At 49.7% G+C, this 15,894-nt stretch overlaps 1 protein-coding gene across 2 annotated transcripts in view; it reads right to left on the reverse strand.

Annotated features, from left to right (window-relative positions):
* Positions 1-11,487: 11,487 nt before the first annotated feature.
* The window catches only part of HMGB3 (high mobility group box 3), a 23,976-nt gene continuing 19,569 nt past the window's right edge, over positions 11,488-15,894 (reverse strand). For both annotated transcript variants that reach the window (XM_026038914.1, XM_026038915.1), the window contains 4 exons: positions 14,924-15,080; positions 14,271-14,410; positions 13,647-13,821; positions 11,488-13,100 (listed from right to left, as the gene is read on the reverse strand). In XM_026038914.1, the coding sequence (XP_025894699.1) occupies positions 12,957-13,100; positions 13,647-13,821; positions 14,271-14,410; positions 14,924-15,080 (616 nt within the window). In that variant the 3' untranslated portion in view covers positions 11,488-12,956. The remainder of the gene's footprint in view (positions 13,101-13,646; positions 13,822-14,270; positions 14,411-14,923; positions 15,081-15,894) is intronic.

Below are 15,894 nucleotides of genomic sequence, written 5' to 3' on the forward strand. Positions count from 1 at the left end.
GAAATTATGATTTATCTGGAGTTAAATTAAGTTATGTCTCTTTTCCCTGTCTGCCTTGGCYGTGGCTATACGCAGGTACGCTGTATTTCTTCCTCTGGAAAGGAACACACGGGGCCATTTACCACCGGAGAGAGATTAGGAAGCGCCCCAAACGTAAACTCCAAGACAAAGCTCATTTGAGCATATTTGAGGTCTGGAGCTGACAAGTGACAAAGAGCAGGCGCTGAGTTTGCTCGATTTTGGCTTACGCAATTGCTTGGGGAATCATGGGAAGGAAAAACAGGTGAATTATTGTCGGCTGCAGACTTAAACAAATGGGGACTTCAAACAAAACTGCATTGCTTAGACATTCAGACGGGGAAATATTTACTGCACGTGCAGAAGTAAATGTCATGGTTTACAAGTCATATAAAGCCTTTTATGCTGAAAATCTCTCTCTGGATGAGTTTGAGGATATTTCTCATCATGCTCTTGGGCCGTTTGATCTATTTACAGCGCAAAGAGACCAGCCAGGGTCTATTCCCCAGCAGTGGAAGGAGCCCTTCCCGCAGCCTAGCCTGGAGCTGCGGCTGCCCCTGCACCACGTCCCCGTCCCGCTAGGCACGTGCTCGCGCTCTGCTCATCCTGCACGCTGGGCACATGGGAAGAACCACGCGATCCACATGGATCTTGCCACAGGCGGCTTCTCCCACCTTTTGGGAAAGGTGCCACAACGAAGCAGCCCCCTGCCTCCCAGGAGGGCCATGCTTTCTTTGGGAAGAAGTCTCCTTTTTCACACTCATATTTAGGAGCACAGGATGGACGACTGTCACATAACCTTGAGAGCTGAGAAATTCCGCACATGCAAATGCGAGTCTTGAATGGCTCTTTCCATGAAAGATGAGCTCACAGCAGGGGTTCCTTCATGATATGGCACCAACTAACAGATTCATATTTAGAGTCGGAGAGTTTGCTCCAAGCCACGACACACGGTCTCCTTATGCCCRCAAACAGCCTCTTCTCCTCGCGAGCACTCCCTGCACCTCTGCGCTGCAGACGCTGCTCGCTGCGCTGCACGGCCCCGTGCCCTGCGGGATGTCCATTGCAGCTGCACGGAAATGGGGCCAGGCTACCAGAATTACACCCCGAGGTCCCCGGTGGCACCCGCAAGCTCCAAGTCCTGCTTGGTACTTCAAGGGCAGCATGCGGGGAGCCTGGAGGGAAGGCAGAGAGGTCAGGGCTGCCGTATCCTCCCTCCAGCTCCTCCAGTCCCTCCGAACTGGAACATTAGCGGGCAATAAGAACAGACACGAAAGGGGGACAAGGTGGAAAGAGTATCTGCCCCGGGCTGCCCTTTGCCTGCACCAGGGCCCTTGCTGAGCCCCTCGGCGGGGCAGGAGGAGCACGCGGCCGGCCACCCCACACCGGGGTGCGCAGCTGGGTGCCGGGGTGCCCCGGGGTGCCCTGCAGCACAGGGCCACGCTGTGCAGTGCGTGACAGCTGCCTGAAGATGGCAAGCCAGCACTGCGCTTCACCGCACGCACYGACACCGGGCTGCAGGAGGAAGGGGCTCCCTGCAAACCAGAGGGCTCTATTTTCTTCACAAGCCATGTAATGCCAGAGCAGAATTTAAATTGCAGTGTTTATCAAACGGCTCTGAGCCTTTCTCTTTCCTCCGTTCCCTGTTAAATACTACCCGGATTGCAGAATTGCAAAGGCTTTTTTGCTTTGCTCTTGGTAGTGCACCAGACCTCGAATCCAAATGCAAAGTGTGAGGAAGAAATTGCAATGCATCCATTGGCACCAGGGAGCCATACAGCTAGTCTGTGCCGGCAATAATTTATCCTAAGCCTTCTAGTGGCATTTTATGTCTTTTTGCTGTAGTGCTATTACAGCTTTGATTACTCCATTTTTATGTTTGTCAGCACAGCATATGGGCGAGATAATTTGTATTCAAAGTATTAAACTGGTAATGTAAATTATTAAAGACCCAATTCATAAAAGCATTACACACCATATGCAGATCCTTCCCCTGAACTCTCGCCCCTCCTTCTCCTCCACTTCTGCAGAACCAGCTCCCAGCAACTGGAGTAGGATCGGGACCATCTGCATCCCAGCCACCATCCCGTGCACCCAAGCACCCGGCTGCTGCTTCCATACCCACGAGCACAGGTCGAGACCCCCTCAGTGGGTCCAGACAGTCGTGGGACAAGGATTTTGCACCCTGCCCTTCCTGCTCCGTGCTGTGTGTGACCCAGTTCCCCCACGTGCCTGTCACCAGTCAGCCCAGCAGCTTTGAGCAGAGGATAAGCAAGAAGCAGGTCTTCCCGTATACCCCTTGCCCTGGTTTGGCTGCTCCCCCGCTGCAGGGTCTAAACCTTCCAGCACAGCCGCTCATCAGAGCGGCCCGTGGTGCCGGTCCTGCCTCCTCTCCCCTCCAGGACTCAGCGTGTGCAGGGACGGCTATTGAGACTCCACATACTGGCACCCATCTCYACAGGCACAGGGCTGCTTGGCCCCGACTGCACCAGCTTCTCGCAGGGATTTCAGCAGGGAGGGCTGAGGTGAAACCTGTCGATCCCACAGGGAAACCCAGCTTTTCTGCTGCAACGCCTGCAGCAACGGGCGGCTAATTTCTCTAGCTGTTTACCAGCCCATGCACAGCACCATCATGCTGAGCAGATGCCGTCTTCTGTTTTTCTCATTACCAAGATTTACTGTCTTATAAGCTTATTATTGACTGAGGCTTGAGCTTCTCTTTGGGGTTGAGGACAAGGGAGATGCAAATACCCGGCGGCTATTGCATGCACTGGAGTGCCTGCAGCAAAGCCCTGCATCCAACCCGTGTTCCTGGCCACCTCCTCCACTCTTTCCTCTGCCTCCATGCACTGCTGCCCACACCAGGTCCATCCCCATTGAGCATCTTCCACAACAAAGGGTGGGACAAGACCAGGGCTCTCGTGGCACATTCACTCCAGGCTGGGCCTGTGGTGAACACTTGAAGACACATCCAAACAGAGCAAGACTTGAGGTGCTCATGGCTAACTTCACTTGCTCTGCTTCGTGTYGCGCACGTCTTGTAATCTGGGCTCCTTTCCCGGCACTGAACGCTGTGCGGTAACAGCGCGCATGGTGCTTCACGTGGGTGCATATGTATACRCGCACACAGGCCCTGCCATTGCTGAGGATACACAACAAGGGGCAACTGAGGGGTTCAACTCTCTTCTGTTGCCTGTGGGAAGCAGAGGGAAGCCCCGGGGCTCTCCAGCACACCAAACTGAGGGAAGGAGCGGATTTGTTTACTCATCCATGGACTACCTGTCATGTACAAATTGCTCACATCATCATCATCTCACTCTAAGCTTACACAGAGGCATCATGTTTCATAACCAAAAAGACACAAATCCACCCTGAAACTGAAAAGGCTCCAGGTACCTATGAGAAAGCTGCTCAGCTGCTCCGGTCACACCTTCAATGGGGACACGCAGCTCTACCAGCTGCTAAGCCAAGGTCCTCTGCCATCAACACAGAACACAAAGGTCAGCATCTCCCAGAGCATCCAGGTCAGGAGACAGCCCTGCTACTTGTCCCACTGCCAGCCTGGAGCAAGACGACAGTCCCGTGGCCTGGGTGATATCACAGGCATTCATTTTAGGCTAAGTGCATACAGCCCACAGAGCAGCAAAGAAACCTGCTCTTTGCATGGGAACAACAGCAAGGCCAAGCTCCAGCCCACAGCCAGCCACACTGGCATCCATGAAGGTCCTCAAGCAGGGCCCTAAGCGGACACATCTGGTGAGGAGGCAGCAGCAGCAGCTCTGACAAGAGTCACAGGTGCAAGGAGCAGGTCCCAACCTCTGGACTGAGGTCCAAGCAAACACCAACCGCTGCTGTCACGACACCAGGAGCAGTGACAGGCCGGGAGGAGCTCAGCACCTGAGTCTTAGTAACACCTGGTGCAGCCCGAAAAGCCTCRCTCTTGCTTCTCCCGCCCGGTGCTCACATCAGGCTGGCTTGGACAGAGGGCAGGGCTGTTTTCCGCCCGTGTTTCGGTTACCCRCCGAGGTGGGCGCCCCAAGTCCTCCAGCCAGAGCAGCTTGCACGGACGCCACCTCCTCCCGCCATGTTTCCCTCACACGCGCTGCCGCTCAGCTTACCTGGCACCGCAAGACCAACAGCCTTGCCAAGAACACCGCAAAACAAGGGGACACAGCCAGAGCAACCGGCCCCAGAGCGAGTCCACCGGTGGGTGTTAGCGYGGACACGGCGAGCAGGACACGAGGGACACCCCCATGAGCAGGTGACACGAGGGACACATCATGGCGCCCACACAGCGGCAGGGCCGCGCTCCGCGRGGGCCTCCCTCGCCGCCTCGGCGAGCCCTGCTCAGCAGCGGTACTTGGGCCCTGCCGCATGGAGGCAGCGCTTTAAGCAGCCCCCATGTCCACTGCTCACAATGTGCTCCCTTCGCAGCCCCACGTTTAATTTCCTGGGGTAGTATTTCCAATAGCRACCGGCACATATCTGTTGGCGATCTTTTATTAACACGCTGCCTGGGGTCCCCAGCTTCCCCAGTGACCTACTCTCTCTTGCAGAATTATTTTTTCCTTTATTTTTTTCCTCCTCTTATTTAAAAACCTTACTCCTATCATCCCGAGCACACCCCGAGCGCTGCCGATGGCTGCTGGCTCCTGGCTGGGCAGAGATGCCAGGGCCCAGGTGCCCACAGACACAGTGAGCTCGGATCCTGCTGCRATTCCCACAGCTCCCAGGCAGCACCTAGAGCTGCATCCAGGCCTAAGGGGGCTGGATGACACCGTCCAGCCCCCCTTGGGCTTTGCAGCAACACTTGGGTGCTAGGGGATAGCTCAGGGACAGCTCTGCAAGCCCAGCACCGTGCCAAGCCCTGCTCTGGCATGTTCCAACCAGGGCCAAGCCTGCCAAAAGCGGGTTGTCCAGGGAAAGGATAAAAGCAGAGGCAAACAGAGCACTGAAGATGAAGGATGATGACTGAGCAATGGTGCACACATGGAGAGACACAAAGCGATTGCTTAAAAAGAAAATATTATTTAGCTATTTTTGCTCACAACATATTTGGAATTCCTTCTTCAATATTTTGCTTTCAAAAAGGTAAAAATATTTTTCAACTTGTATTTCATCATTAAAAAAAAAAAAAAAAAAAGCCTCAGCCATCTGTCCCCAGGCATCGTGCTGGAGCGCGTTGCTTTGTGCGTTAGGTCCCGCAGCTCACCGTCCTCAGCTCCCTCGGGGACACCAGAGCACAGGGACACCGGCCGCACCGGGGCACTTCTGACCCACCAGGACTCCAGAGCAGGCGGCAAACTGCAYGGCTTCGTCCAAGCATGGGAACACTCAACACACCAGCTCAACACACCAGCTTGGGTTGCTCTTGTCTTTTCTTACTCGCTCGTGGTTTTAACCCACTCTGCAAATCCCAGACGCCGGCAGCGGTGCTGCTCCTGTGGCRGGGTCTGTGGCACCAGCCCCGTGGTGCAAGCGAGGGCTCAGGCACCTGCTGCCTGCACCAAAGGACAAGAAAGGGCCGCTGTTGCAGGCAAAAAGCTGCTGCGCGCCCACATGTGCTGCTTTCGCTGGGAGCTGCAAGCCAAGACCCACAGGCACGGACACTCTGTGCAAAACCCAGGCTCTCGGGTGGGCTCCCAGTGCTTCAGCAGTGCTGTCGCTGGSTCTCACCACAGGCACGGAGCTGTGACAGAGGCTGGTCTGCCTCAGAAGTAAACCCCAAAATTGTTATTTCAGAATACATCCACAGAGAGCAGCTGCCATCCCACCGCGCAGCTCATTTTTGGTAAGCATAACCCATATAACGAACACAAAAAACCACCCCAACAGACAAGCTAAACAGCAGGCTTCCAGATGTCCACCCAGCTCTCCCATCCCAGACTCTTAATCCTCTACTTTGTCTGAGCTCTAGCTGATTTCTGATGCATTCAGATTATCCAGGCAGCATAACTGCTAGTGAACATCTAAATATTCCCCTCCTTCCACCTCAGCTTTCACCTTGAAGGAGAAGCACCTTACCGAGCCCAGGGCCTTCTTTATCAAGCCAATTAGTTTCATACAAAAGCAATGATGGGGACCCAGCAAAGCTCGATGCCTGTAAAATCCCCAATATTTTGAGAGGGGTGGAGGCCAAATATGACTGTTTTTAAAAAGTGTGTAACCAGAGGGCTGGCCTTTCTACCGCTGTCATAAAGAGAACTCAGCAGGCGCGACTGACGTGCCAACCACTTAATGTATCGTAAAAAGAAGTTTACAAACAGAGCAGCTATAATTCCTCCTATAACTCTGGAGAACCCAAGTTTGCAAGAAACAAAAGGAAATGATTAACAGGGGAAATATGCGTAGTACAAAAAAGATTTTTTAGTCCAAAAAGGGATGTCCATATTTAGAAACACTCGATTCCTGTTGTCAGGGCCCTGCTTTTTCCTGAATGCATTTCTCCCCCTGAAAGAAAGAAGTCACAGAGGGAGTTTGTGCACAGCTCTGCCACATGCACACAGAGACCACGGCCGTGCCTCAAGCAGCCAGGGAGAAATGCAGAGATTTCAGAGGGAAAAAATAAATTTAAAGAAAAGGGAATAAAGAAATAAAGAGATCACCCTCATCATGTTGGGTGAGGAAGGAACCCAGAGCCCCTGGCTCCTCTCTTGGGGCTGTCCCACAGCAGCTCTCCACAACCTGACACTTATCCCTTCGGTTCTTCCACCCTCTTCAGTGCTCCCACAGTATATCCCAGGTTTCTGCCAAGACTGTTCTTACTGTAGAGGTGCAATAGGAATCAAGGAAAAACAAACAAAAACCCTCCCAAACCCTCACACATTCAAAAGAATCGAAAGCCTTCTGCAAGTTGCCCTTAAAGTTCAAAACACCAGATCTGCTCTATCCTTTTCTGTTAAATGACTCTCCAGGGCAGAAAATCACTGAAGGAGGAAATACATATGAGTGAGGAGCAAGGGATCTTTAATTAGACAATTTTATGATGTTTTGTCAGGTTTTATTCCAATTGCAGACAAGTCCTTGGAAGACAGAATTCTCTTTAAGACTTTCACTGGCACCTTCATCTCTGAGCTGGGTCTGAAAAAGCTCCCAGCAGCTTGCAAAAATTAAGTTACTACACGAGGCAATGAAATAAGTCAATTGAAGACCTGGCACATGTTTCCTTTTGCTCTCCCTGCTATACAGAAGCGACCTTTGGCAGCAGCCAGGGCACGCAGCTGCAGGTAGTAATATCTTAAACAACTGCAAAAGCAGAACCCAGAAAAGATTCCCAGTTCAACCTCTAAAGATAAAGAGAACAAAACCTGACCAACATATTTTTTCCCCTCAGAAGTTCTCTAATAGCTCATAAAGAAAACCAGAGGCCAAATTGCCCCTGCTCCTGCCTTTCACAAGCCTCTTTTGCAAGACCATGAAATATTGGCGGTACATCCCAGGTAACACATACCAGAAGAGCAATCGCATGATAATTACTGGGTGGCAAGAGATGTTTGTCTCATGCTCTCCCCAAAATCCTTGCCACCCTCTCCTTGGATGAATTTTCTAAACTGATAGAAAGCAAATCTTAAAGGTTCATTAAAAAAAAAAAAATAAATAAATAAATAAAAACACTTACAAAAGTGTTTTTAGCCCTCACAACAACGTTTGGTCAGTATTATAAAAAAAGCCTTTTTACAACTTGAAATACTCAAGAAGGCTTTATAAGGGAAGGGGATAGGAAAAAGTAGCTACTTTTTATATCACAAGATGCTCCCCGAGTGCCCCGTTCCACAGGGCGGGCAGGGATGCGCAGTGCCCGTGCAAAAGAGCTGCTCCTAGACCGGGGGCCTCCAGCCCACAGCCCGGCGGTGTCTCGAGGTGCTCAGGAAAGCAGCAGCATTTTGCACTCCAGGGCTCAGATGTCATCAACAAATGCACTGAAAACGCTCAGTCTCATAGCAAGGCTGAGCTGCTAATTGTGATTTTTCTGGCGGGTGGATTCAGGCAGCAAAGCGGAGCGCTTCACGTCAGGGGATGCAGCTACAAGACGGGCGTCCCCTTGTCCCTGATAACACAGCTCCATCTCTCAAACCCAACAAAACAGGGATTTGCCCAACTTGCTTACACATATCACGGCTTCCAAAGGCCTCAGCATCACCATGGGACTAGGATTTCTAATCCAAACGACATCCAGGCTCTGCAAACTCAGACAGACCACTTACCCTCTCACCTCAGCACAAACAGCAACCCCGATTAAGCTATTCCCTAGAGCCTCTATGAGGCCATGCCTCTAGGAACAAGACAAGATGGTACTCACCAGCTATGGAGACACGGCAGGCAGCTGCAGGCACCTCCAGAAGGGCTGGTGCCACTTCCTCGTGCCTGATTTAAGGACCCAGGTGCAGAAAGGCGCTTGGGAAAAGCTTTCAGGAGCAGATGACTCTGAACAAGGTCGTTAGCACAGGCTAGAAGACCTGCCCCCCTCACTGGCATCATGCTTTACAGCACAGGCATTGAGTCTGTCTATGTCACTTGCTAGTCACCAAAGTTCATTTTTTTGCTTACAGAGGAGAGCATGCTTGGGTTCAGACTTATGAAGGTGAGCACACAGCTTGCCAGACACCCAACTCCAGTGTGATTTTGAGGCCATAAATGCACAGCGTCCAGACTCCAGCACCAAGCAAAGCCATCTTACCCATCAGCTTCTCCTTAGCAGAGCTGCTATTCCAAAAACCCTCAGAAAAGGAGTCTTTTTTTTTTTTTCCCCCCAGGGAAAACACGGGTGTGCTTCTCCACCTCACAAACAGTATCATGGAATGACAGCCCGAGCAAGCAGAGGGAAAGCATTAATTTGAGGTGGGTGCCAGCAATTGGCTGGAGATTGGAAGCAAAAAGCCTTTCACCTGCCACTTTGCAACACAGAGTCAACAGAAACCCTCATACCTAGCTGCTATTTCAACAGGGTTTCATCAGTAAATAGAATTAATGTAAAAATCAGCTCTTCAAAGGGAATAGATACAAGAGATGCCCACAGTGAGATCTCCCAAGCAGACTCTCACCTTCCTACAGAGCACTGTTAAGAGCTGAAGTTGTTTGTTACTAATTGATTCAACGTGCATTTAGACTAGGATTTTTAATTAATTTTATTACAGAAAAATTAATGCACTGCTTCCCCACAGATGCATTAGGATCCGTCACAAGCAGCAGAAGCCACCCGGCAGCAGGGCCTTAGTTGTAGCTGGTTGCAGAGTCACCCTCTGTGTCAGCGGCAGGGCTCACCCAAAGGTGCTTCTCCCACCGCTAGGCTGAGAGCTTCCACTCAGCTCTYGCAGAAGTATTTACCATGTTGCAGCTGAAACTGGAGATGGGGGGCTCCCCTACCTCCCCAGGCCAGACTACTATAGTTTGGGGCTCATTTTTGGAAGCAGTGGGCTTGGCCCTGCACCCTGCTTCACCCCAGGGCCTGCCCGTTCAGTTGGATTTCCGAAGGATGCGGTGGGGTGCAATAGTGACCGTATTCTCAAGATTGTAACCTCGAGCATAAACCATTACAGTCACAGAAAAACTATCCCATGGTGGTGAGCGCCGCATCCGGGCCGAGCAGCGCTGGGATCCGGCGCACACGGGGCCGCTTTGGCACCGGCAGCTCCTTCCCCTCAAGCAGAGGCTGGCAACTGCCGTCTCTCTCCCCTAGAGCCACAAACTGGTTTTAACCACAGAAGCACAAGCCATCTCTTCTTAAGCCAGGCCTAAGAGGCTCGCCTTCCTCCAGGATGAGAGGCGCGCCAAGGCTTCGTGTTTGGGAACGGGAGCAGCCTCGCACGCAGCTCTGGCACATCCACCCAGAGGTACAGCTCCTCTCCCCCTTCCCCTATCTGTTTTATCAATATCCTTCTCTACATACGACAGATAATAAAATATAGATTTACGCTGCTTGGCTTTGGAGCAAAGGTGAAGTGTAAGTTTGTGATGGACAGCAGCCTAAAGCAAAAGTGGCCGCTTYGAAACACCACAAGCATTTCAGAGTGCAAAAAAAGACCATGTGGGGGGCGTTATTAATTAAGAGAACTGGATGGAATTAGGCAGTTCCCACTACCCCATCTTTGGACACTAATAACAATGGGGAGTGGACAGGGGACAGAAATCATGCGTTAAACACATTCACACTGTGCTATTTATCAATGACAGCGCACGGGAGGAAGCGCCATCGCTACATCTGCAATATCCAAATTTTGGTCCCCGGAGTCCTACACTAACAGTTTATTGAACTGTATCCCCGAGGCACGCCGTATTTTAGGCATTTGCAGAGCAGGAATAGGTAGCACTGTGCAAGGTCCAAGACCTTAATCAAGCCCTGCAACTCGATAGATTTCCAATACAACGAAGACAAAGAGGTGTCAGCTCTAGTTCTCATGTGTTAATGCTATCAATAGGGGCTCAGCTCACTAGCAGTTAATTCAAAGCCAAGCTCGATTTGCACAGCAGTGATCTACACTAATTCCCATATGTGGCTAAGGGGAGATTTTGCCAACTAGACAATAGAAACAGTATTATAGCTCCTGAAATGATGCCATTGCATCTCTCCCCAACACTCCTCCTCTGCTCCACCACTTCCCCATCAGATTTCCGTACTGGCAGCTCCAACCATCCTTTCCCCCTTGCATTGGAAGGGACACAGGAAGAATAGGGAATACAAGAGCACCTATTTCTTTTCCAGATGCAGCTTTATTTGGGCTTTTAAAAATGCGACTTCCCATAAGATGGGAGCCAATTCAACACTTTTTATTGAAGACATGAACAATCGCCATAGTGAAGCCAATATAGAAATATTTAAGTGATCCACCTGAAACAGCCCTTAAAAGTTTGCCACATGTTGCTACATTCTGTAAGAGCCCATTAGCTCACTCCATCCAAAATGAGCTTATCCTGCTTTCAGGTTTAACCATCCCAACTTTGGACTGGCCTCAGTTTCACCAAGACACCAAACTTGTCGAGGAGCTGCAGGAAGCAGGAAACACTACCCAACGAAGCTACGTTTTACCCATCGGAAAAGTTTTTCCTGCTTAAAAACCTGGCCCTCCTTAGCATTAGTTTGGCTCCAAGAAGGGGATGGCAGCAGCCTGTACGCACAGGTCAGACAGTGGGTGACTGTCCTCTGAAGCGAGCTGCTGGGGGCAGCCAGCACGGCCAGCCTGCTCTTAATGCAAGTTCCCTGACACGCACCCACATCCTGTTGGTTGCAGCGCCAACGCTGACACCCAGCTGGCCCCAGGGCAGCGAAGGGTGCCAGCTTTTGGCAACGGGGCCATTTCAGGGCCAAGGCAGTCAGATCACCAGCTTGTTAATGCTCATGTTAACGCTGAAGAGCCCCAGCGTGGGCCTGGGGAGGCAGCAGCAGCAAGGCAGCAGCCGCAATGYGGCCACGCAGTGACGGAGACCTGCCCTTGCTCCCCAACCCACCTCGTGGAGCCCAATTCAGATTTGCACTGGCATCGTCAGAAAAGGACACATACTAAGTACCTGTGCCACACTCCTAGTTCAGCAGGGAGTTAGACTAGGCGCCTTTCTCCTGCTGCAAATTAAGATGCTAGAAAAAAACACAAGTCCGAAACAGTTTAACACAGGACAAAAAAGGCACATTTTAATATGTACAGCAATGCATTTGGGCTATAAATTTACCCAACACAACTGGAAAAAAAAATCCAAACTATGCTTTTATACTTATTCCATGGTGTCAGCCTCATTCCTAGCCACCTACCTTTCTCTGCATCTCTGAATGCTGCTATATACACACACAAACAAACAATTACGTCATGAATGTTCATTTAGGCTCCCAAGTTCAAGTAATAAAGTTCAAACTTGCATAGCATCTTATGCCACTCAGCCATAAACAGTTACGATTGCATATTAGCTGGAGCAGCCATCTCTTTCAATTCAGCCAGTTGTGGCTGGCCACCATTTATTTTATTTTTTTAATCCTTGAGTCAGAATGTTTCCTAAGTCACCAGCCCTGAGGGATGCCACAGACTTCAAAATGAACCTCTCGCTGTTGTTAAGATCCTCTTAAACCAGAAATTTAGAATGTTGTCAAGAACAGTTTTAAAAATGTAATACTGTTTATTTTGCTTCAAAAACATTTCAGCATTCTAAACATACAAAAAAAACAGAACGTTGCAAATTGGTTTAAGTACAGAGTGTTTTTGAACTTCAGTTGCTGCACTGGCTCTTCACTTCGTTGACAATGAAGAGATGTCTACAGTTTCAGTTTAAAAACTACCGCACTTAACTAAAAAAATCCATACACTTCTCATGCCAGCTGAACCCCCTTCCACAACTAAGAATGGCAGCAGAATGCTATTTCACTATATACAGAAAGACAACTTTAAGCTAAATGGACGCCCACTGTAGTGTAAATAGATCTACCCTCACAGTGCATGCTTTGGGCCATGGCACCCCGTGGAACGTACAGCCTTCCAAGTAATCACTGCTCCTCTAAGGCATCATAACTCTAAGCATGTACCACAAGAATCTGTCTAGTTTTTACAAACTATAGATATGTACAGTTTATAACCCAGGATTTTCTAGCCAATAACCATATAGTAACACCACCTTACAAATTAAAAAAATGCTTGAAACATTTTTAAATGCTTTGTTACACCAACAGCAAAGTGCACAGAGTTAGGAGAACACTAGAGCGCCTTTTCATTTTAAAAATGTTTGGAAATATGTACAACTTTGATACAGTTTCAGGGTGCTCACTACACCCATGGCCACTTCATGTAAACCAGTTACAATTTCTATAGCACTTTTAGAAACTACAACGCGATCGGAATCCAAATTTTTTTTTTTAATTAAGCCTAATAAGGGCAAGAGACACCATCTCAAATAAGAGGTGCTTCATTTATGGTGTTTCCCCTACTCTATGGTATTCACATGGAGACAAGTATTGTACAGTTTTATTCGTCATCATCATCTTCATCCTCCTCTTCTTCATCCTCCTCCTCCTCTTCGTCTTCTTCCTCTACCTTTTTCCGAGCAGCTTTGGTTGCTGCTCCCTTTGCGCCATCAAACTTTCCTTTAGACTTGTAGTCTGCGACATCCTGCAAAGTCAAGGGGACGTCTTAATTTGCTCTAAGCAGCAAACACAAAGCATTTGTACAGCAGTGGGTGCAAAGTGTAAAGGGACTGGCCTTCCACAGCTGCATTCCCTACAAGGAAGGCAGCCAGCACTACAACAGTCAGGTCTGCAGACACCCAAGGATACTCAACTGCCTCCACATAGTCCTCAAATCCTGTGCTCAGTTATTTCTTTGAGGAGGAGAAGGGAAAGAACTGAAGTTTCTAGCTAACATGATAAAGCTTTTTTAAAAGCACAGCAAACTTTGCTGGAGCAGCACAAACAGCCTCGACAAAGTTCTCCTTCCTCTTTGGAACTGACCTGCGGGTCTCTCACCTACTCTCTTCACCGCRCGCCCAGCCGTAACGCAGCGGGGCCTCGTAGCACACAGTGCATTTAGGACATGTCTACCTGCCAACAGCCATAGGTGCTCGTTACACTGGGGCCACCTTAGCTTGGTTTATTCTACAGAAGCACATTAACACAAGAACCAAAATGGAAAAACGACACAAGTAACAACAAGCCTTACCTTCTCGTACTTCTCCTTCAGCTTAGCTGCCTTATTGTTATAAGGCTGCTTCTCGCCATCACTGAGGTTGTTCCACATTTCACCCAGTTTCTTTGCTACATCCCCGATGGATATGCCAGGGTTTGTAGACTTGATCTTGGGGCGGAACTCCGAACAGAACAGGAAGAAGCCAGACCTGTGAGAAGCATCAGAGGACAGTAAGAATCCTCCCCCGGAAAAGCACTTCCCCAAGGATCTGTGGTCTTGCTGTTGTGTTTGCTTTCCCCCTCCCCAAACTCGGGCTCAGACTTACAGTCCCTCCTCTCCACCCCCAATTGCTGTTTTTGTTGTCTATCTCCCAAGTTTGATTTGCTTAAAACACACAAGTCTCAACAGCAAGCCTTCCATCTCCATGTCTTTCATGATCATGAGTTTAAGAACCCCCAAGAACTGCACAATTCTTTGCATGCTCAAGACCACAAGCTGCCTAAAAAGTCTATGAAATGATACCAACAAGTTATGAACGTCGTCAATACTTCTATATTCACTCAGCTACTTTTCTAACGGAAAATTAACAGGTAGGCCACAGCACTCTGAGCTCTGCCAAAATAACATTCATGCGCTTGATTCCACAGAGTCACTTACGGTGGTCGCTTAGGGGCATTGGGGTCCTTCTTCTTCTTGCCACCCTTAGCGGGTCCATAGTCCTTCATTTCTCTATCATATCGTACCTTATCAGCCTTTGCCATCTCATCAAACTTAGCCTTCTCCTTGCTTGACATGGTCTAAAACAACAAAACAAGACATGAAACCACATGATTACCCCACTGTTCAATAGCTGGCAAACTTTAAATAAACAAACCAACACACACCAACTTGATGGGGGATTTTTTTTCCCCCCTCCTTTTTAGATAGTTGGTTGGTTTTCCAATCAGACCTCCTTCAAAGTTCCTACACCAAGGACTGGAGCCAGGACTAGAGTAGTGAGGATAAGGGAAACAGCTGGAATGGCACAAATACACCCCAAACCCTCCTTGGGAAGACAGGCCTAAGGGAAGGCAGCTCTTAAGAGCACTGTAAGGGAAGAGGAAGACCACCTAGGCTTAAAGAAAGCACCTAAATGGACAAACACACAGCTACTACAGGACTCAGCAATAACAGACTGATGACTGGCCCTGACTGCCAAGAATATCATGTTGACTGAAACACCAGCAACTTCTTCCATGCTCAGGCGAGCGTGGTTTAAGTTACAGAGACCAAGGCACGTTATTACTCCAGGAAGCCACACGCTATAGTACCTTCCACCTCTCTGAGCACTTCTTGGAAAACTCTGCAAAGTTGACGGGAACCTCTGGGTTCTTCTTCTTATGCTCCTCACGGCAGGTCTGCACAAAGAAGGCATAGGCAGACATCTTGCCCTTGGGCTTCTTCGGGTCTCCTTTAGCCATCTTGACTCTGTTAGGGGGGAGTCACAAGAACAAAGTGTCCATGCGTGCATATATGTGTATGTACAGAAAAAAAACACAAGTGACAGCAGAGACTTGTCATCAGCCATACAGCCCCTTTCTTTCTCCCCTAATATCCCCTGCCAGGGAGAGTTAAATTATTTTTCCTTGAAACCTGGGTGCAGGCATAAGCCAAGTGAAACAGGTCATGGGATTTAAGTTTTACATTGATATATTTACATCATGTCCAAAGACTGGAGACAGGCTATTAAACACACATACTCGTGCCCGCTAAGTGTTATATATGAACTAATATAAAGTATCTGTTTTGCTTGGCTCCCGCAGCGGGGCCGGCGCAGCGCGTGCCGTGCCAGCCCATGACTTAGCCCTGGAGCAGTAGCTGGAGTTCCCGTGTCCACAGCTGCTCCCAGGCAGAAAGGCCGGGCCGCTCAATCCCCCTATGCACACGCTTTACACCTATAACATTTTACACGTATAGAGGCGTGCAAAGGAGGACTGGTTTCCACCACGGCAGGACGAGAGCCGAGCGACACGGCGGCCAGCGCGAGGGAAGCGAGCCGCAAGGAAGATGCTAACTTTCGGGATGCCCCTTCTCTATCTCCACTCTCTTTTCCCTCCTATCCCACATATCTTCCCCTTCCCCAATCCCGCAGCAACGCCGGTTGTATTTTTTCCGGCACGTGGGGAGAAAGCTCGGGGGTTTTCTTTATTACTAGTGCCGTTTTAAGGCAGGCGGCCGGTGCCGCACGTGCGGGAAGCGGCGCCGGCGCTGCCGGGCCCGGCCGGCGCAGCCCGAGGCGCGG

This window comes from Nothoprocta perdicaria, unplaced genomic scaffold (genome assembly GCF_003342845.1).
Source record: "Nothoprocta perdicaria isolate Ctin4 unplaced genomic scaffold, notPer1 scaffold_22, whole genome shotgun sequence".
In the NCBI taxonomy this organism is placed as follows: Eukaryota; Metazoa; Chordata; class Aves; order Tinamiformes; family Tinamidae; genus Nothoprocta; species Nothoprocta perdicaria.